The 22,719-nt window shown below is 34.2% G+C and overlaps 1 protein-coding gene across 1 annotated transcript in view; it reads right to left on the bottom strand.

Annotated features, from left to right (window-relative positions):
- Positions 1-1,538: 1,538 nt before the first annotated feature.
- The window catches only part of LOC107585734 (ephexin-1-like), a 35,504-nt gene continuing 14,323 nt past the window's right edge, over positions 1,539-22,719 (bottom strand). The window contains exons 7-15 of the mRNA XM_016272883.1: positions 21,657-21,809; positions 18,623-18,752; positions 18,438-18,512; positions 16,385-16,474; positions 5,846-6,009; positions 4,735-4,893; positions 4,571-4,650; positions 3,491-3,595; positions 1,539-3,235 (exon numbers count right to left, since the gene is read on the bottom strand). Of these exons, the coding sequence (XP_016128369.1) occupies positions 3,018-3,235; positions 3,491-3,595; positions 4,571-4,650; positions 4,735-4,893; positions 5,846-6,009; positions 16,385-16,474; positions 18,438-18,512; positions 18,623-18,752; positions 21,657-21,809 (1,174 nt within the window). The 3' untranslated portion in view covers positions 1,539-3,017. The remainder of the gene's footprint in view (positions 3,236-3,490; positions 3,596-4,570; positions 4,651-4,734; positions 4,894-5,845; positions 6,010-16,384; positions 16,475-18,437; positions 18,513-18,622; positions 18,753-21,656; positions 21,810-22,719) is intronic.

Genomic DNA, 22,719 nt, shown 5'->3' with positions numbered 1-22,719 from the left:
CGCACTGATGCAGTAATTCATGCAAAAGGAGCCCCTACCAAGTATTGAGTACATGTACAGTAAATGAACATACTTTCCAGAAGGCCAACAATTCACTAAAAATGTTTTTTTTATTGGTCTTATGAAGTATTCTAATTTGTTGAGATAGTGAATTGGTGGATTTTTGTTAAATGTGAGCCAAAATCATCACAATTAAAAGAACCAAAGACTTAAACTACTTCAGTCTGTGTGCATTGAATTTATTTAATACACGAGTTTCACAATTTGAGTTGAATTACTGAAATAAATGAACTTTTCCACGACATTCTAATTTATTGAGATGCACCTGTATTTCTCAGTACAAAGCTTGACTATAAAGCTAATATGAAGGTATTTTTTGTTTTAATTTGACATCAGACTTTTGCAGCTGACGTTTTTCAAATAAATAAATTCTGTGAAATTGTAACTTTGTAACTGTAATTAAAACTGTGATCTGTAATTTACACAGAGTACAATAAAAGATCATGCTTTTATTTTATCTCATAGTCTGATGACAAATCATGCAAATACCTAGTTTTAGGTAAACTTTATTTCCATCTAACAATATTCAAAATTCCTTATCATAGGCTACAGTGAAAAGAAGTTATTGCAATGCCACCCAGCATGTTTTTACTAGCTGTGACACTTGCTTAGTGTCTCTGTGAGAAATCAGTCATATCTTTCCATCTAAAATAGTTTTGTATATAAGCTTCTCTGCTTATCTGGATTTACCAAAGTGGATTTTTACTCACGTGACCTGCAAAGCTGACTAAATATGTATATTTATCTTTAGTATATATCACTTTCATTTTCATCTGCAAAGGGAGCATCGTTTAAACAAAAAAAAAACAAGGGAACTTTTATTTTAGTTCTATAAAATATCAGTTTCTATATAGTTTATTCAAGAAGTGTATGGGATTCCAGGGGTTTCCAAAACACCGTCAGTGAAATGCTGGTGTTTATCGTCAACTGGTCTCAGTCACATGCTCCCGTTTCAAGACCACACATCCTGAACGCTCCTCTGATAATATTTGAACTCTGATCATGTTTTTGAGAGTACAAGATGTCTGTGAAGAGCTGGAAAAGAGGAAGTGGCCTGGTGTTGTTGGTTCTGCAGCTGCAAAGCCTGAGCTTCAGGAAACAGCTTGCTGAGTGAAACTACCAACTTACCAAGACAATCAGTTTGTCATGTGCTGTTAAATTTAATATCATGTTCTTGGTCACAATTAATTAGTGCACAATGAATTTAAAAAAAATAAAAACTTCAATCATTTGCTAGAGAATTCGGACTTGCTCAATCTACATATAGGCTACTAACTACAATAAAGTTTTTGAAATGACTTACTTTTTGCCATTACTTTCCTCATCCGTCACACAGAGGCACTTCAAAGAATTCCTGATGGATGAAATCAAGTTTTACCCTACATTTTTTTCCTCATTGAATATCAGTGCGTCACATTAGAGACAGGAGGTCAAAAAAAGGAAGGTCAAAACTTAAAGTGGGCAGAAATGAACATTTCTTACAGAAAGCGAGGGGCTTGTCATTTATTAGATGAGGTGAGACGGAGATAACAAGGTCTCAACATTCAAGATTTATTTTCATTAACAATAAATTATCTTTTTACAAAATGAAATAGGACAATTATTTGGCAACGACTCTTTACCACGTTTGAACATGAGAGGTCTTCATATGAACATGCACACAACGATAAAAACACCAACTCCAGCCGAGCAGCAAGACTCATCTCTCATGGAAGTTACATTCTCTTGGAAAAGATTGTTAAACCGTGTCCAAACCAGATTCAACTAATAAAATGACAAAAGCATCTATTCTTTGTAAATGGATGTTTTTGACCTAAAAAGCTATGGGGGAAAAAATTAAGAAAAAATCTCCTGTGGTTCACAAAAGAAAATATGGTAGGTTTGGAACAGCATGAGGGGGAAAAATTTTTAATTTTGGGGTGAATCTCCCTTAAAGTCAGTTCACACCAGCCATTTTGTTAGAAGCTATTTTTTAGTAATGCAATTGCATCTCATATTTGCTATATTTATATATTTGACATGTACTTATGGACCCAAATCTAAAAAAAAAAATGTATATATATTGTATATAAATTGTTTGTGCATCCAAACAAACAGGTGATTCAAAAATGTGATTAGTTAATATTAAACTTCATTACGGCTCATCATTGAGCATTTTCGCTTTGAGTATGGACAAATGGCTTGTTGCTGGAAAGTTACCATGTTGCATCTGGTTAGGACACGGTTGTTAGACTGGTTTAACAACATTACTCTCTTGTGTGTAGTGTGTTTGTGTAGGAAAACATTGTTTAATGTGTATGTGATTGTTCATACACTTTCATGCAGCACGTGCAAAAAAACGCCTCAGTGTTCTTCATCTGCATTTTTTACCTCCATGTTCCCAAAAACATCGCATTCAAAATGCCATATATGTGCATTTAATTTAACTTTGTTCATTTTCTCTCACTTATTTTCGTTTTGTTCTTCATGTGGATGGGAGGAGGATGAGCTCCATACGGTACAGTACATCCTCTTTGTCCTCAGAGGTTAGTTTAAAAACACAAACCTGTAATGTCAGTAAGGTGTGACCATGCACATTAATACATTCCTTTTCCAGAGAAGCATTACGACTTTACAAAAGTCCTGATATAGCGTTTATTTTCCTTCACCTCATATGCGTCAGAAAAGTGGTCCCCGTGTGTGATTGCAAAAGTTGAAATCCTTCATGCTAACAGCGTGTTAGGACTGTATGGAAGCAGTGATTCAAAAACACAAGTGCTTATAGTGCAAGAGCTCTTCCACGACCCTGTCGAGTCCTCAGTGTGACGCCGGACACGTATTCAATAAAACACTGGACACAGAATGACTATCGGTCCGCCGCGACATCTAGGGGGCGCCGCTTCCGGGTAACCGGGTCAGGAATTAGGAGAACATAGGATGGTTGTGGTGGTTTTGCGATGTCATTTCTTGTTCTTTATCTACAGGTCAGTCCAGGTGGGAGTGTATTGGGGGCTTTTGGCTGGGCGGCGCCCCCTGGAGGCAGCTCTGGACCCCTGTGCTCCTTCCTGAGCCTGCTGGATCCGCTGACACTCTTTAAGGTTCTGAGCCCGAACTTCTGCGCTCTTGATCCTCTCCACCACGCGGATGGGGAACCAGCCTCGCTCGCCGTCATGCAACCTTTCACCCAACATCCAGCCTGAGGGTAAGAGACGGATATGCCAAAAACAGGAAGGATGTGTCACAAAAATAGTAAAACAGAACAGATGGAAGGAAGCAACATAGCGAGAGAGACACGTTTATACAAATGACAGCAGATGATGCAGAAATGAAAGACAAAGACCGGGTCTAGCCAAAAACAGCAAAGTCTGATGAAGTTGCATGGCTTATTGCAAGTCTTTCATTTAAGACAAACACTGTTTGATTTTTTGTCGATGCTTTTGTGATCTCTTACCATCATCGGTACACTCCAGAATGTGCAGAACATCAGCCATTTCTACAGAGAGCTCATCAGGTTCCTGAGAGGAGTACGACTGGATACACTGAACCTGTGCAGAATCTGACATGCACCAGAAAAACAATAAATCATACTGCACACAGATACAAAGAAACTCACTAATTCAAGTCAAGAAAGTAAAATTCAATTAAATTAAATGTATTACATTATTTATTTAATAAATGAATGTAATCAAAACAAAATTATATTATTAGACAATTTAAATAAATATTACAAATTGTATTATATTAATTTTAATAGTATTTGCAATATTTTTTTTTATATGTAACATTTATTTTAATTTTTCAATATTATAATATTGAATTATTTTTACTTACAATATTAAAATAATCTAATATATAACAAATAAACATTATATATTAATTATTATTACATTATTTTATAAAACATATTTTAAAAATACAAAATATTATATTCATTTTCTAATGTTAGAAAATGAAATAAAATAAATATATTATTTTATTATATTATAAAGTAAAATAAATATTTTTCATTACGTTACTTGTCATATTTTAAATACAAATTTATATATATATATATATATATATATATATTTACTATTCGATTATTTTAAATTGTTATAAATAAAATAAGCATTATATGCTATATTACTTACTGTGTAATATTAGAAAAAATATATTAATATTATTTATTGTATATTTATATATTTTTTAAATAAAATGTAATAATAAAATAGTCTTTCATGTCACTTATTTATTGGGACATGAAGAAATAGGACAGTAAAAGATGATAAATAAAGAAGGAACGGGACTGAGAAATGGGACTTTGAATCAATTACAGAGCTAACTAGTATGATGACAGAAATGGAAACTGTGTCATTATGACAAATAGAGATGGGATTTATCTTGTCTGATTCAGACACCAGACGTACCCCATTTTTACATTTAGCAGCTTGAGCTTTTATCCAAACCAATGTGCATTCAAGAGTTTATTTCAAATCAAATGCATGGCATAGAGCCATGCTACATAGGGTGTGCATGCATGCATGTGATGTACCTGGTTGGTGAGTGCTGGTCGAGAGGAATCTTGTACGGCGGTTTGGAGTCAAAGTATATATCCAGCGCAGTTTATCGCTTCTGTAAACATTCATAGAGCCATTAGTGCACAAAGCAAACATGTACTGTAATCTCTGTGATAATGGCTTAGGACTGCATTCTCACATGCTTTCGGTCTTGAGCATGTAGCTGACTTCTCTGTCCTCCTGGTTCTCCAGCAGTTTCAGCACAAACACACAGGCCAGCATCTGACCCTGATCCTCCAGGTCTTCAGTCCTCAGCATGGAGCGACTGCAGGAGTCCAGAACCTGGTACTTCTCTCCACTGAAACACACATATAAAATACATATACAATAAAAAATATTTTAGCAAAAACAATGGAGAGTGAGACTAGTGAGACTAGACTAATAAGTTTGATTGCATCATATAATAATTGCTGTTAATAGTGTTCATCGTCTGTTTTATTACGTCTTAAATTGATTTTTCCGTACATTTCTGCCATATGTACATTAACTGACAGTCACCACTGATAAGCTACCACTAAATATTGTAGAAACTTAATTTGCTGTAAAGTTGCTTTGTATCGTGAAAAGCGCTGTACAAATAAACTTGACTTGACTTGACTAGTGAGTAAATATCAGTCAAGTACATTATTCAGACAACATTTTGCCATATTTCAGCATTCATCTTTCGAAAATCAATATCAACAAATCATTAATGGATAAATCATTTTTTTATTTACGAGTATTTAAAAAAAAAATCCTATTCACACTAAGAACAATAACAATAACTATATTAGTGTCCACACTAACGGACAATATCATTGTTTTGTGTGGATTCTAAAATTAAATACACTTGAACTCATAACAAATTAAAACAAAATTAAATATTTTTATTAGAATTTCTAACAATTAATTAAAATATTATAGTATTTTTAAATGTACTTAAAATTATATATTTAATATGGTTTTATTTATTGTAGTTTTTATTTTACAATATTATAAATAAAATTTATTTTATTTATTATTATAATTATTTCATTTATAATAGCTAGAGTTATATTTATTATTAAACTGAATTTCATCATAGTGATATCAATATTTTTCATATTATTTCTATATTACTTAGTATATAATATTACAAATTAAAAATATTATATAATATATTATTATATCATTTATTTTACAATATGATTGTCCACACCAACAGACGACATCATTGCGTTTATTATAAGCGACAGATGACATTGTGAAGTGCAGCTGATGATGTTACAGACCTGGAGCTGCGTTTGGTGATGAGCAGCAGGTTATTGAACAGGAACAGGTAGATGGGGTGGTAGAGCTTGCGGCTGCGCATGGTCCTGGTGCTCTTGGGCCCGGACATCTGCTGCACCTCACCCTTCTTCAGGAGCCAGCGAGAGTGAGAAATCACCGGCACTGACTGCAAACAAGAGAACGCAACTGCACTTTACAAAGATCAGGGTTGTAAGAGTTTCATTCTGATACTCAAGTAAAGACTTCTTGAAAAGGATAGTTCACACAAAAATGTACTCATATTATAAGCCTCAAAAAAGGAGATATTTAACAGAATGTTCACACTGCTCATTTTTATAGAATGAAAATGCATGGCAATGAATTCAAGGTGTTTTTTTATATTATATATATATATATATATATATACATTAATAAAGCAAATGCCATTGATTCTCATACGTATCATAATTGAATGAGATGCATCAAGTTTGAGTCAACAAATAAGAGCTAGAAACTATTTTTAGCGCACAATGACTTACATTTTATTCTGTTAATCACATATAGCTATTACCGTATTTTCCACAAATATGTTGCATCTGAATAGTTAAACTGGGTCAAGATTTGCATTGTTATGCATTGCTGAGAGAAAAAATGCATTGGTGTATGAGTCACATTTTATTATTACATTCTGAAATACTGGTAAATAAAACAAAACACTTACATTAGAAACACTACACTGAAAAAAAAAATTGGTGTAGGATTTAATTAGAAATCATTTTCACTCAATCGCTACTAAATTTCACAACTACAAAGAAACAGCAAATAACATTGAGTTACTAAAGAAAACGCATTTTATTGTAAAGCATACTGCAATCTTTGTTTTTTGTTTTTTTACACCTTGGAAATGTATTTATTTTATTTACAGTGTATTAACATATTGTATGGCTTTTACAGTCACCAGTCCCTGTTTAATCCCATGTTTGGAAAAGAGCAGCTTTAACGGTCTGCTAAACATCTCCTTCTGCGTTCAACAGAAGAAAGTAAGTCACACGGTTTGGAATGACATAAATAAATGATATTTTTGGGTGAACTGTTCCTTTAAGTACAGTAGAAGAGCGCGTTCGGGGTTATGGCACAACATCTTCAGTCTTTCAGTACCTTCGACTTGAATTCAAGTGTTTTCTCGATGCTAATCAGCTCTTCAGTGCGACTCATCTTCCTCACTCCTTCATTGCATTCCTTCACAATCTGAGAGACACAAACACACACCCACATCTGCATTAATATCCTGACATGTGGGGATTTCCCAGTCACTTCTATTTTAATAAGAGCTAATTATAAGCTCTACACTAACCCACATATACACCCTAACCTTGAAATACAACTTTAGGCATTTTTAGATACAAATTAGACCATTATTAAAGCAGCATATATTGTATATAATGAGCGAGCACATCATGAATTCATCTTCCAAACCATGTTTTTGTCTTATTCCGAATCACTACGGTACACTTATAATAAGTAGGCTACTTCTATTTGGACTATTGTAGCCTGGTCGGGTCGTCACCGCTGCTGAGTAACACATAGCTGCGTGAATCGCCAGAGACATAAACTTAAAGAAGTAGCTCCGGTTGGAATGTTCTTCCGCGGGATGTGTGCAGTTCTGTTTATTAACTGCTAGAGCACCAAAAGTTACATAGTGCAGCTTTAAACCCATTTTTAAACTGATTTCCTTGTAGGACCGTCTCCAGTTCATCAGGTTTTACTATTCCCTCAGAAATGTTGTCATCACAATTAGAAAAACACACTCCCACACACAAGAACAAGGACTAAATTATACTTTTTGAGTTTCACTTCAACTTGGAGTTCAAGTGTCGGCTCTTTGTTTACCAGACGTTTAACAAATCTTTATAAATGAGCAAACTGCAGATGACCTCTGGGACATAAACTTTGCCTTGTGGTCTTCGGAGTCAGTGTTTACTGAGACCCCACTGTAGTGTCTTGATTGTGTTAATAATCGAGCACTAAAAACATTTTGCATCTTCAGCGAATTCATAAAATAGAAAGTATTGTGAAGTCACATACAAAACAACCACACCAAAAACATTTAAAGGCAATCAGTTATCTGTGCACATGATGTATTTCTATTTATTGTATGCTATTTAATGCACTAGTGTTAAATGATGCACTTTTTGTTGTTAAATATTTTCCAAAAGCATATAGTGGTAAATTAATATAGTGGTGATGTATTTCCTGTCAACAACCACAACACGGATACATTTAGGTAAAGTGACTGTTGCCAAAACAACAAATAATTTGCAAAGAAACACACTAATTCAACTCATGACAGATTTAATTAGATTAATATTACATGACTTTATGATATAATTAATAATTATAAATACATATAAATAAAAATATATACATTTAATATATAATTTAATATTTAATAAATATATATATAAATATTTCTAAATAAATATGATATATTTATAAATATTAAAAATTATAAATAAAAGAAACATTCTACATTATCTTATTATTACAGTACTTATTTTACAATATAAATAACAAATATTATATATTGTATTTTATAATATATATAATTTATTATGACATTTTATAACAGTATAAATAAAAGAAATATCATATATTCCATTATTTACTGTGTAATATTAGAAAAAAATATTAGAAATGTAATGGAAGCAGCTTTAATAGAAGGTAGTCAGATACGTTTATATTTTATATTTCGAACCTAGTCATAATTGATGCCGTTTTTGTAGTTAAATATTTTGCAAAAGCATATGGTGGTGAATTAATGTCGCGATGATGTATTTCCTGTTACCAACCACAACACATCTCAACATGGCATTATGATTGTTGCCATAACAGCAAATAATTTGAGTCTAAGGACTTGAATAGCAGTTGAATCACAATTACGTTAATTCCAACATGACGTGAATGCTGCAATAATCGCTTTAAAATGTTTAAAGAAAATTATTAAGAACAAAAGCAGCATTCCACCTCACAGCTGTTAAAGTCAGCGACAAGAGGTGTGGCGCGGTAACTTTGGTAGCAGGAACAACAGTGTAAGACGTGCTTGACAGGTGAAAGTCCAGAGACAATGAGACTTACTAATAACAAGACTCATTACCACACCCTGGAATCAAAACACACACACACACACACACACACACACACACACACTTACCCTTTCCAACTCTTGATGAGCTAATATTGCAGTCTTTTCGCTCTCTGAATTTTCCTCCACCTTCTTCAGAATATTCTGGAACAAAAAAGGAGCAGTTTTGCTAAAGACAGATTTAACTAATTCTAAGATTGGTTTACTCATTCCCTACACAAGTTACTCAAGACTTCTAATTGGCTGACGCTTACCTGAACAAGTAGTTTGAGTCGTGTGATTCGCTGGAAAGGGAGGATGAGGAAGGAGGTAAACGAGAGGCCCTTCACTTTCGGCTGATTCTCCAAAATGGATATATTCTCTCGGAAAATGGCATTTTCTTGTCTGAAAAACACATACAGATATTTATGTACAAGTGTGTTAATGCAAATATAGCCTGTAATTTTAAAACAAAGAGGCAGCGATAGGCAAGCTACACAAAAAGTAGCTAACTAAAATACACACTACTCTATAAAGATAGTTGGATAGTATGCATATATGAGACAAGTAAAGTTACCTATCCAAGCTGCAAACAAGCACATCATCATGATAATAATGCGCAATGCTTGTCCCTTAAACCTTGATTTACTAAAAAGAAGTGACTCAAATCATTCTTTCCCGATTCACTGAAAAGAACGGATTCAAAAGATTCTTGAATCAGATTCTAAACAGCCGACCGACTATACAGCCAGTACAAACATCTGTACTGCTGAAACAATAATGTTAATTAATGTTACTTTTTTCTACTTGGATGCATTATTCTTTTCGTTTCACACTACTTTTACATCATGTGGTTTGTTGTGGAAAGGTGTGTTCACCTTCTCCTGGCACACAACATTTAATTGCTGTCAGATAAAAATCTGCTTTGCATATTGCTGTTAGATTATAAAATGTCATAATCATAAATCTTGACATGGAGATTAAACCACATTTACAGTCCACAACCAAAAGTAAAACCACAACGGAGTTGGAAATGGTTATGGTTTATGGCACTAACCAGGTGAAACTCAACACAGATCAGATATTCACATACAGATTGTGTACTTTATCTCTCCAAAATAATTTCAATTTCAGTCGGTGTTATGTTCAATGGCCTGAGGCGGAGTGATATGAGCATACTACTTACCGAGTACTGTTTACTGCCTACTAAATTAAAAACAAACCCTCAAGTGTGGCATTTTTTTATTTCATTGTGAATAAAAGAGTCTAAACTTATGGCAGTCCAATCAAATAATGAGTAACTAAAGAGTTTTTTAAAAATTGTTACGTTATTTTCCTTCTGATTCTTTCATCACACATCAAATGGAAGGTCAAGTAGGACACACGTTGCATTGTGGGATACATTATTCTGTGTAGTGTGCTTAATTATTCTGTGTAATTTTGCCAAAATTACTAGATAATTCCTGCATACAGAAACTTTGGATAGTGTGAATAGCATAGTATAACTAGCATTTTAGTATGATATTACATGCATATCCTAAAAATTAACCCAGATTTTTGACAAATATGTGCAGTAGAATGAAGTTTAGCAATGCACAAGAGAAATGAGTTTGGATAGCAGCTTATTCTTCCTTTATGCTGTTTAAAGATAAAAAATAGTTTGAATTGTTATGAATAGAAATATAATTAGTATTCAGCAAGATATTGCCTTTAGGACAACACAATGAACTACTTGAAATGAACTTAAATAGGTCACAAAGCAGGAAGACGGTTTATGAGGTTAGAGTATATCTTTATGAACCTGTGTGTCTTAAAAAAACAACAAAACATGCTTGTTTCTGATGCACAACCCAGCTGTTGTTATGAACGTAATACACACACACTCACAGAGTGGCTTTAACCCTAACATTAAGAGGAATGGAAAGCACTGAAACTCATCAGGCCAATGCGCAGAAAGTCCCAAGAGCTTTTCACGCTCACAAACACGCAAATGAAGGCACCTAAACAAACCCTTACACAACACATCAGAAGCCAGCGAGGACTGAAGCCTCAGGCTAGAATCCAGGCAGACAGCTGGTCTGTGGAGACACTGAACATGCATGCCAGACTGGTCGATTTACACAACAAACGCACACTACTGTCCCTCCCTGTCCTGAAAATACAGGCATTGTACACACCCACAATCAATAACACTCATGCAAAGCTATCGTATGACTTCAGAAGACTTGGAACATGATTTATGTCGCATTAAAACACTTTCACGCAATCAATAATCCAGCTTTTGAGCTGAAAATACAGGCTTGGGACAGCATGAGGGCAAGTATATGGTCACATGATCACTTTAATAAATGTAAAACGTCATGGAATTTCACTAAGCGAAGGAAGCGTGGGAAGACTGCAGGTGACACATTGATGCATTGCTGTTGTTGTTCCTTGCATGAGCCACCAGTCAAGTCAAGTCACTGAGTCACATTTAATTACAGGAGTCATCACGTACAACGTCACACGTTTCGGTTACTTACGACACAAACCAGGAAATACTCTTATATTCTAAAGCTTATACGCACAAAGTCAAAGAAAGCATTTCGGACCAGAATTAATCTGCATGGTAGTTCAGTTGTTCACCAGCCAAATCTAGCTGGTTGACCAAGCAACGCTTTTTAACCAAAGATTAACTGGTAACATTTTACAATAAGGTCTCGTTTGTTAACACCATTTAATGCATGGACTATCATGAACTAACAATGAAAACTATTTTTACAGCATTTATTAACCTTTGTCGATGTTAGTTAATAAAAACGTGAACTTTTCTTTTAAATAATGTATTAGTAACTGTTGAACTTAAAATTAAGAATAATAAATGCTATATAAGTATTGTTCATGTTAACTAATATGCTTAACTAATGTTAACAACTGAAACCTTATTGTAAAGTGTTACAGATTAACTCAATTTTAACTAATAGATATGACCATACTTTCACTAGTTGATTAGTCATAGTACATTAAGACAATTGTTTTTGCATTACAAGCATTAAATATGCACTAATTTTGTAGAAAATTCCAGAATGGCAATTTAAACACTGAATGAAGAAATTTTCAAAATTCTTGTTTTCAACCTTCAGGATAAACATTGCAATAAATTGTATATGTAAGTGCTACTGAAGTGCATGGGTTAAAAAGGGACAAACCCAGCTATTGGATTGTTTTGACCCAATAGCTGGGTTTGTCCCTTTTTAACCCATGCACTTCAGTAGCACTTACATATACAATTTATTGCAATGTTTATCCTGAAGGTTGAAAACAAGAATTTTGAAAATTTCTTCATTCAGTGTTTAAATTGCCATTCTGGAATTTTCTACAAAATTAGTGCATATTTAATGCTTGTAATGCAAAAACAATTGTCTTAATGTACTATGACTAATCAACTAGTGAAAGTATGGTCATATCTATTAGTTAAAATTGAGTTAATCTGTAACACTTTACAATAAGGTTTCAGTTGTTAACATTAGTTAAGCATATTAGTTAACATGAACAATACTTATATAGCATTTATTATTCTTAATTTTAAGTTCAACAGTTACTAATACATTATTTAAAAGAAAAGTTCACGTTTTTATTAACTAACATCGACAAAGGTTAATAAATGCTGTAAAAATAGTTTTCATTGTTAGTTCATGATAGTCCATGCATTAAATGGTGTTAACAAACGAGACCTTATTGTAAAATGTTACCAGTTAATCTTTGGTTAAAAAGCGTTGCTTGGTCAACCAGCTAGATTTGGCTGGTGAACAACTGAACTACCATGCAGATTAATTCTGGTCCGAAATGCTTTCTTTGACTTTGTGCGTATAAGCTTTAGAATATAAGAGTATTTCCTGGTTTGTGTCGTAAGTAACCGAAACGTGTGACGTTGTACGTGATGACTCCTGTAATTAAATGTGACTCAGTGACTTGACTGGTGGCTCATGCAAGGAACAACAACAGCAATGCATCAATGTGTCACCTGCAGTCTTCCCACGCTTCCTTCGCTTAGTGAAATTCCATGACGTTTTACATTTATTAAAGTGATCATGTGACCATATACTTGCCCTCATGCTGTCCCAAGCCTGTATTTTCAGCTCAAAAGCTGGATTATTGATTGCGTGAAAGTGTTTTAATGCGACATAAATCATGTTCCAAGTCTTCTGAAGTCATACGATAGCTTTGCATGAGTGTTATTGATTGTGGGTGTGTACAATGCCTGTATTTTCAGGACAGGGAGGGACAGTAGTGTGCGTTTGTTGTGTAAATCGACCAGTCTGGCATGCATGTTCAGTGTCTCCACAGACCAGCTGTCTGCCTGGATTCTAGCCTGAGGCTTCAGTCCTCGCTGGCTTCTGATGTGTTGTGTAAGGGTTTGTTTAGGTGCCTTCATTTGCGTGTTTGTGAGCGTGAAAAGCTCTTGGGACTTTCTGCGCATTGGCCTGATGAGTTTCAGTGCTTTCCATTCCTCTTAATGTTAGGGTTAAAGCCACTCTGTGAGTGTGTGTGTATTACGTTCATAACAACAGCTGGGTTGTGCATCAGAAACAAGCATGTTTTGTTGTTTTTTTAAGACACACAGGTTCATAAAGATATACTCTAACCTCATAAACCGTCTTCCTGCTTTGTGACCTATTTAAGTTCATTTCAAGTAGTTCATTGTGTTGTCCTAAAGGCAATATCTTGCTGAATACTAATTATATTTCTATTCATAACAATTCAAACTATTTTTTATCTTTAAACAGCATAAAGGAAGAATAAGCTGCTATCCAAACTCATTTCTCTTGTGCATTGCTAAACTTCATTCTACTGCACATATTTGTCAAAAATCTGGGTTAATTTTTAGGATATGCATGTAATATCATACTAAAATGCTAGTTATACTATGCTATTCACACTATCCAAAGTTTCTGTATGCAGGAATTATCTAGTAATTTTGGCAAAATTACACAGAATAATTAAGCACACTACACAGAATAATGTATCCCACAATGCAACGTGTGTCCTACTTGACCTTCCATTTGATGTGTGATGAAAGAATCAGAAGGAAAATAACGTAACAATTTTTAAAAAACTCTTTAGTTACTCATTATTTGATTGGACTGCCATAAGTTTAGACTCTTTTATTCACAATGAAATAAAAAAATGCCACACTTGAGGGTTTGTTTTTAATTTAGTAGGCAGTAAACAGTACTCGGTAAGTAGTATGCTCATATCACTCCGCCTCAGGCCATTGAACATAACACCGACTGAAATTGAAATTATTTTGGAGAGATAAAGTACACAATCTGTATGTGAATATCTGATCTGTGTTGAGTTTCACCTGGTTAGTGCCATAAACCATAACCATTTCCAACTCCGTTGTGGTTTTACTTTTGGTTGTGGACTGTAAATGTGGTTTAATCTCCATGTCAAGATTTATGATTATGACATTTTATAATCTAACAGCAATATGCAAAGCAGATTTTTATCTGACAGCAATTAAATGTTGTGTGCCAGGAGAAGGTGAACACACCTTTCCACAACAAACCACATGATGTAAAAGTAGTGTGAAACGAAAAGAATAATGCATCCAAGTAGAAAAAAGTAACATTAATTAACATTATTGTTTCAGCAGTACAGATGTTTGTACTGGCTGTATAGTCGGTCGGCTGTTTAGAATCTGATTCAAGAATCTTTTGAATCCGTTCTTTTCAGTGAATCGGGAAAGAATGATTTGAGTCACTTCTTTTTAGTAAATCAAGGTTTAAGGGACAAGCATTGCGCATTATTATCATGATGATGTGCTTGTTTGCAGCTTGGATAGGTAACTTTACTTGTCTCATATATGCATACTATCCAACTATCTTTATAGAGTAGTGTGTATTTTAGTTAGCTACTTTTTGTGTAGCTTGCCTATCGCTGCCTCTTTGTTTTAAAATTACAGGCTATATTTGCATTAACACACTTGTACATAAATATCTGTATGTGTTTTTCAGACAAGAAAATGCCATTTTCCGAGAGAATATATCCATTTTGGAGAATCAGCCGAAAGTGAAGGGCCTCTCGTTTACCTCCTTCCTCATCCTCCCTTTCCAGCGAATCACACGACTCAAACTACTTGTTCAGGTAAGCGTCAGCCAATTAGAAGTCTTGAGTAACTTGTGTAGGGAATGAGTAAACCAATCTTAGAATTAGTTAAATCTGTCTTTAGCAAAACTGCTCCTTTTTTGTTCCAGAATATTCTGAAGAAGGTGGAGGAAAATTCAGAGAGCGAAAAGACTGCAATATTAGCTCATCAAGAGTTGGAAAGGGTAAGTGTGTGTGTGTGTGTGTGTGTGTGTGTGTGTGTGTTTTGATTCCAGGGTGTGGTAATGAGTCTTGTTATTAGTAAGTCTCATTGTCTCTGGACTTTCACCTGTCAAGCACGTCTTACACTGTTGTTCCTGCTACCAAAGTTACCGCGCCACACCTCTTGTCGCTGACTTTAACAGCTGTGAGGTGGAATGCTGCTTTTGTTCTTAATAATTTTCTTTAAACATTTTAAAGCGATTATTGCAGCATTCACGTCATGTTGGAATTAACGTAATTGTGATTCAACTGCTATTCAAGTCCTTAGACTCAAATTATTTGCTGTTATGGCAACAATCATAATGCCATGTTGAGATGTGTTGTGTTTTTTTATATTATATATATATATATATATATACATTAATAAAGCAAATGCCATTGATTCTCATACGTATCATAATTGAATGAGATGCATCAAGTTTGAGTCAACAAATAAGAGCTAGAAACTATTTTTAGCGCACAATGACTTACATTTTATTCTGTTAATCACATATAGCTATTACCGTATTTTCCACAAATATGTTGCATCTGAATAGTTAAACTGGGTCAAGATTTGCATTGTTATGCATTGCTGAGAGAAAAAATGCATTGGTGTATGAGTCACATTTTATTATTACATTCTGAAATACTGGTAAATAAAACAAAACACTTACATTAGAAACACTACACTGAAAAAAAAAATTGGTGTAGGATTTAATTAGAAATCATTTTCACTCAATCGCTACTAAATTTCACAACTACAAAGAAACAGCAAATAACATTGAGTTACTAAAGAAAACGCATTTTATTGTAAAGCATACTGCAATCTTTGTTTTTAGTTTTTTTACACCTTGGAAATGTATTTATTTTATTTACAGTGTATTAACATATTGTATGGCTTTTACAGTCACCAGTCCCTGTTTAATCCCATGTTTGGAAAAGAGCAGCTTTAACGGTCTGCTAAACATCTCCTTCTGCGTTCAACAGAAGAAAGTAAGTCACACGGTTTGGAATGACATAAATAAATGATATTTTTGGGTGAACTGTTCCTTTAAGTACAGTAGAAGAGCGCGTTCGGGGTTATGGCACAACATCTTCAGTCTTTCAGTACCTTCGACTTGAATTCAAGTGTTTTCTCGATGCTAATCAGCTCTTCAGTGCGACTCATCTTCCTCACTCCTTCATTGCATTCCTTCACAATCTGAGAGACACAAACACACACCCACATCTGCATTAATATCCTGACATGTGGGGATTTCCCAGTCACTTCTATTTTAATAAGAGCTAATTATAAGCTCTACACTAACCCACATATACACCCTAACCTTGAAATACAACTTTAGGCATTTTTAGATACAAATTAGACCATTATTAAAGCAGCATATATTGTATATAATGAGCGAGCACATCATGAATTCATCTTCCAAACCATGTTTTTGTCTTATTCCGAATCACTACGGTACACTTATAATAAGTAGGCTACTTCTATTTGGACTATTGTAGCCTGGTCGGGTCGTCACCGCTGCTGAGTAACACATAGCTGCGTGAATCGCCAGAGACATAAACTTAAAGAAGTAGCTCCGGTTGGAATGTTCTTCCGCGGGATGTGTGCAGTTCTGTTTATTAACTGCTAGAGCACCAAAAGTTACATAGTGCAGCTTTAAACCCATTTTTAAACTGATTTCCTTGTAGGACCGTCTCCAGTTCATCAGGTTTTACTATTCCCTCAGAAATGTTGTCATCACAATTAGAAAAACACACTCCCACACACAAGAACAAGGACTAAATTATACTTTTTGAGTTTCACTTCAACTTGGAGTTCAAGTGTCGGCTCTTTGTTTACCAGACGTTTAACAAATCTTTATAAATGAGCAAACTGCAGATGACCTCTGGGACATAAACTTTGCCTTGTGGTCTTCGGAGTCAGTGTTTACTGAGACCCCACTGTAGTGTCTTGATTGTGTTAATAATCGAGCACTAAAAACATTTTGCATCTTCAGCGAATTCATAAAATAGAAAGTATTGTGAAGTCACATACAAAACAACCACACCAAAAACATTTAAAGGCAATCAGTTATCTGTGCACATGATGTATTTCTATTTATTGTATGCTATTTAATGCACTAGTGTTAAATGATGCACTTTTTGTTGTTAAATATTTTCCAAAAGCATATAGTGGTAAATTAATATAGTGGTGATGTATTTCCTGTCAACAACCACAACACGGATACATTTAGGTAAAGTGACTGTTGCCAAAACAACAAATAATTTGCAAAGAAACACACTAATTCAACTCATGACAGATTTAATTAGATTAATATTACATGACTTTATGATATAATTAATAATTATAAATACATATAAATAAAAAGATATACATTTAATATATAATTTAATATTTAATAAATATATATATAAATATTTCTAAATAAATATGATATATTTATAAATATTAAAAATTATAAATAAAAGAAACATTCTACATTATCTTATTATTACAGTACTTATTTTACAATATAAATAACAAATATTATATATTGTATTTTATAATATATATAATTTATTATGACATTTTATAACAGTATAAATAAAAGAAATATCATATATTCCATTATTTACTGTGTAATATTAGAAAAAAATATTAGAAATGTAATGGAAGCAGCTTTAATAGAAGGTAGTCAGATACGTTTATATTTTATATTTCGAACCTAGTCATAATTGATGCCGTTTTTGTAGTTAAATATTTTGCAAAAGCATATGGTGGTGAATTAATGTCGCGATGATGTATTTCCTGTTACCAACCACAACACATCTCAACATGGCATTATGATTGTTGCCATAACAGCAAATAATTTGAGTCTAAGGACTTGAATAGCAGTTGAATCACAATTACGTTAATTCCAACATGACGTGAATGCTGCAATAATCGCTTTAAAATGTTTAAAGAAAATTATTAAGAACAAAAGCAGCATTCCACCTCACAGCTGTTAAAGTCAGCGACAAGAGGTGTGGCGCGGTAACTTTGGTAGCAGGAACAACAGTGTAAGACGTGCTTGACAGGTGAAAGTCCAGAGACAATGAGACTTACTAATAACAAGACTCATTACCACACCCTGGAATCAAAACACACACACACACACACACACACACACACACACACTTACCCTTTCCAACTCTTGATGAGCTAATATTGCAGTCTTTTCGCTCTCTGAATTTTCCTCCACCTTCTTCAGAATATTCTGGAACAAAAAAGGAGCAGTTTTGCTAAAGACAGATTTAACTAATTCTAAGATTGGTTTACTCATTCCCTACACAAGTTACTCAAGACTTCTAATTGGCTGACGCTTACCTGAACAAGTAGTTTGAGTCGTGTGATTCGCTGGAAAGGGAGGATGAGGAAGGAGGTAAACGAGAGGCCCTTCACTTTCGGCTGATTCTCCAAAATGGATATATTCTCTCGGAAAATGGCATTTTCTTGTCTGAAAAACACATACAGATATTTATGTACAAGTGTGTTAATGCAAATATAGCCTGTAATTTTAAAACAAAGAGGCAGCGATAGGCAAGCTACACAAAAAGTAGCTAACTAAAATACACACTACTCTATAAAGATAGTTGGATAGTATGCATATATGAGACAAGTAAAGTTACCTATCCAAGCTGCAAACAAGCACATCATCATGATAATAATGCGCAATGCTTGTCCCTTAAACCTTGATTTACTAAAAAGAAGTGACTCAAATCATTCTTTCCCGATTCACTGAAAAGAACGGATTCAAAAGATTCTTGAATCAGATTCTAAACAGCCGACCGACTATACAGCCAGTACAAACATCTGTACTGCTGAAACAATAATGTTAATTAATGTTACTTTTTTCTACTTGGATGCATTATTCTTTTCGTTTCACACTACTTTTACATCATGTGGTTTGTTGTGGAAAGGTGTGTTCACCTTCTCCTGGCACACAACATTTAATTGCTGTCAGATAAAAATCTGCTTTGCATATTGCTGTTAGATTATAAAATGTCATAATCATAAATCTTGACATGGAGATTAAACCACATTTACAGTCCACAACCAAAAGTAAAACCACAACGGAGTTGGAAATGGTTATGGTTTATGGCACTAACCAGGTGAAACTCAACACAGATCAGATATTCACATACAGATTGTGTACTTTATCTCTCCAAAATAATTTCAATTTCAGTCGGTGTTATGTTCAATGGCCTGAGGCGGAGTGATATGAGCATACTACTTACCGAGTACTGTTTACTGCCTACTAAATTAAAAACAAACCCTCAAGTGTGGCATTTTTTTATTTCATTGTGAATAAAAGAGTCTAAACTTATGGCAGTCCAATCAAATAATGAGTAACTAAAGAGTTTTTTAAAAATTGTTACGTTATTTTCCTTCTGATTCTTTCATCACACATCAAATGGAAGGTCAAGTAGGACACACGTTGCATTGTGGGATACATTATTCTGTGTAGTGTGCTTAATTATTCTGTGTAATTTTGCCAAAATTACTAGATAATTCCTGCATACAGAAACTTTGGATAGTGTGAATAGCATAGTATAACTAGCATTTTAGTATGATATTACATGCATATCCTAAAAATTAACCCAGATTTTTGACAAATATGTGCAGTAGAATGAAGTTTAGCAATGCACAAGAGAAATGAGTTTGGATAGCAGCTTATTCTTCCTTTATGCTGTTTAAAGATAAAAAATAGTTTGAATTGTTATGAATAGAAATATAATTAGTATTCAGCAAGATATTGCCTTTAGGACAACACAATGAACTACTTGAAATGAACTTAAATAGGTCACAAAGCAGGAAGACGGTTTATGAGGTTAGAGTATATCTTTATGAACCTGTGTGTCTTAAAAAAACAACAAAACATGCTTGTTTCTGATGCACAACCCAGCTGTTGTTATGAACGTAATACACACACACTCACAGAGTGGCTTTAACCCTAACATTAAGAGGAATGGAAAGCACTGAAACTCATCAGGCCAATGCGCAGAAAGTCCCAAGAGCTTTTCACGCTCACAAACACGCAAATGAAGGCACCTAAACAAACCCTTACACAACACATCAGAAGCCAGCGAGGACTGAAGCCTCAGGCTAGAATCCAGGCAGACAGCTGGTCTGTGGAGACACTGAACATGCATGCCAGACTGGTCGATTTACACAACAAACGCACACTACTGTCCCTCCCTGTCCTGAAAATACAGGCATTGTACACACCCACAATCAATAACACTCATGCAAAGCTATCGTATGACTTCAGAAGACTTGGAACATGATTTATGTCGCATTAAAACACTTTCACGCAATCAATAATCCAGCTTTTGAGCTGAAAATACAGGCTTGGGACAGCATGAGGGCAAGTATATGGTCACATGATCACTTTAATAAATGTAAAACGTCATGGAATTTCACTAAGCGAAGGAAGCGTGGGAAGACTGCAGGTGACACATTGATGCATTGCTGTTGTTGTTCCTTGCATGAGCCACCAGTCAAGTCACTGAGTCACATTTAATTACAGGAGTCATCACGTACAACGTCACACGTTTCGGTTACTTACGACACAAACAAGGAAATACTCTTATATTCTAAAGCTTATACGCACAAAGTCAAAGAAAGCATTTCGGACCAGAATTAATCTGCATGGTAGTTCAGTTGTTCACCAGCCAAATCTAGCTGGTTGACCAAGCAACGCTTTTTAACCAAAGATTAACTGGTAACATTTTACAATAAGGTCTCGTTTGTTAACACCATTTAATGCATGGACTATCATGAACTAACAATGAAAACTATTTTTACAGCATTTATTAACCTTTGTCGATGTTAGTTAATAAAAACGTGAACTTTTCTTTTAAATAATGTATTAGTAACTGTTGAACTTAAAATTAAGAATAATAAATGCTATATAAGTATTGTTCATGTTAACTAATATGCTTAACTAATGTTAACAACTGAAACCTTATTGTAAAGTGTTACAGATTAACTCAATTTTAACTAATAGATATGACCATACTTTCACTAGTTGATTAGTCATAGTACATTAAGACAATTGTTTTTGCATTACAAGCATTAAATATGCACTAATTTTGTAGAAAATTCCAGAATGGCAATTTAAACACTGAATGAAGAAATTTTCAAAATTCTTGTTTTCAACCTTCAGGATAAACATTGCAATAAATTGTATATGTAAGTGCTACTGAAGTGCATGGGTTAAAAAGGGACAAACCCAGCTATTGGATTGTTTTGACCCAATAGCTGGGTTTGTCCCTTTTTAACCCAGCATTTTTTAGAGTGTATGTAAGCAAAATAGCCCAAAATCTCAAAATAGGTAAAAGGTAAGAAATGTTCTTACAGTATCCGTCGGTAGTTCTTCTCCTGGTACGCCTGGTTGATGACGTAGCTGATGAAGACTTGGAAGTGGTTAACAGCGTGAAAATGAACGATGTCGCACACGTCTGAGATCAGGATGGACTCTTCGATCCTGTGCTCCAGATCCATGAGGAACCTGAGGAAAATATGAGGTCATCGCCGTTAGACATCAAGAGTATGGCTGTGTGACATTTTGTATATGCAATTAAGACACGTAGTTCAATGGCATTGGGGAAAGTACATACTGTTTACATTTGCATGTACTGTAAGTGTTAGCATCTAGTTAAATATATGCACATTAAACAAAATAAACCGAAAAAGCTTGCATGGGCAATAACTTCGAAGATCCACTAGCTTTAGTATACATCTAGCCAATTTTGTTTAGTGCCACTAGTGATGCAGAAACTAAACATTTCTCTTTCCAGAAACTTTAGCTTGAGCTCATTAGCTTAGCTGTGCACCAACAATACAAACACATCTTATGTAAGAAAGAAACTCAAATCAATCTTGTAATCCAATGTTCTTCACTGTTCGAGAGCAGGTTTGGAAGGGCCGAGCTCCTCCTGACTCATGCGCATGAATCATAGCATTAGTGGGTGGATTTGCATGCTATAAAGCTACTGACTGGAATCAAATCACACCAACACTTTAATTTTAGCCTGTGGGCAATAATGGGTATCAGGGTGAAGGGAAGGAAGTTTCACTTCTGAAATATGATTGAAGCAAGATTATGTGAAGTTTATTAAATGTTATGTGAGACAAAGTTTAACGTTTAAACGACATTAAAAAAATTAGAAGACAAATTATTGGATTAGTAAAAGGCAGATGACATAATATGTGACTACACATAGAAAAAGCAACTATTTAAAAAAATTTTTTATTTAAAATATAAATGAGTAAACTAATAAATAATAATTAATTAATAATAAATATATTACTAATATTTAAAATAGATATATTTTAGAAAATATTATAAAATAAATTTTCTCCTGGCGATATTTTTTTATATATGTAAATTTCATTTTTAAAATGCATCTTGGATATAT

This window comes from Sinocyclocheilus grahami, unplaced genomic scaffold (genome assembly GCF_001515645.1).
Source record: "Sinocyclocheilus grahami isolate Dianchi unplaced genomic scaffold, SAMN03320097.WGS_v1.1 scaffold74.1, whole genome shotgun sequence".
Lineage (NCBI taxonomy): Eukaryota > Metazoa > Chordata > Actinopteri > Cypriniformes > Cyprinidae > Sinocyclocheilus > Sinocyclocheilus grahami.
Note: the sequence above shows the minus strand (reverse complement) of the source record. Positions and strands in the feature narration are given on the sequence as shown.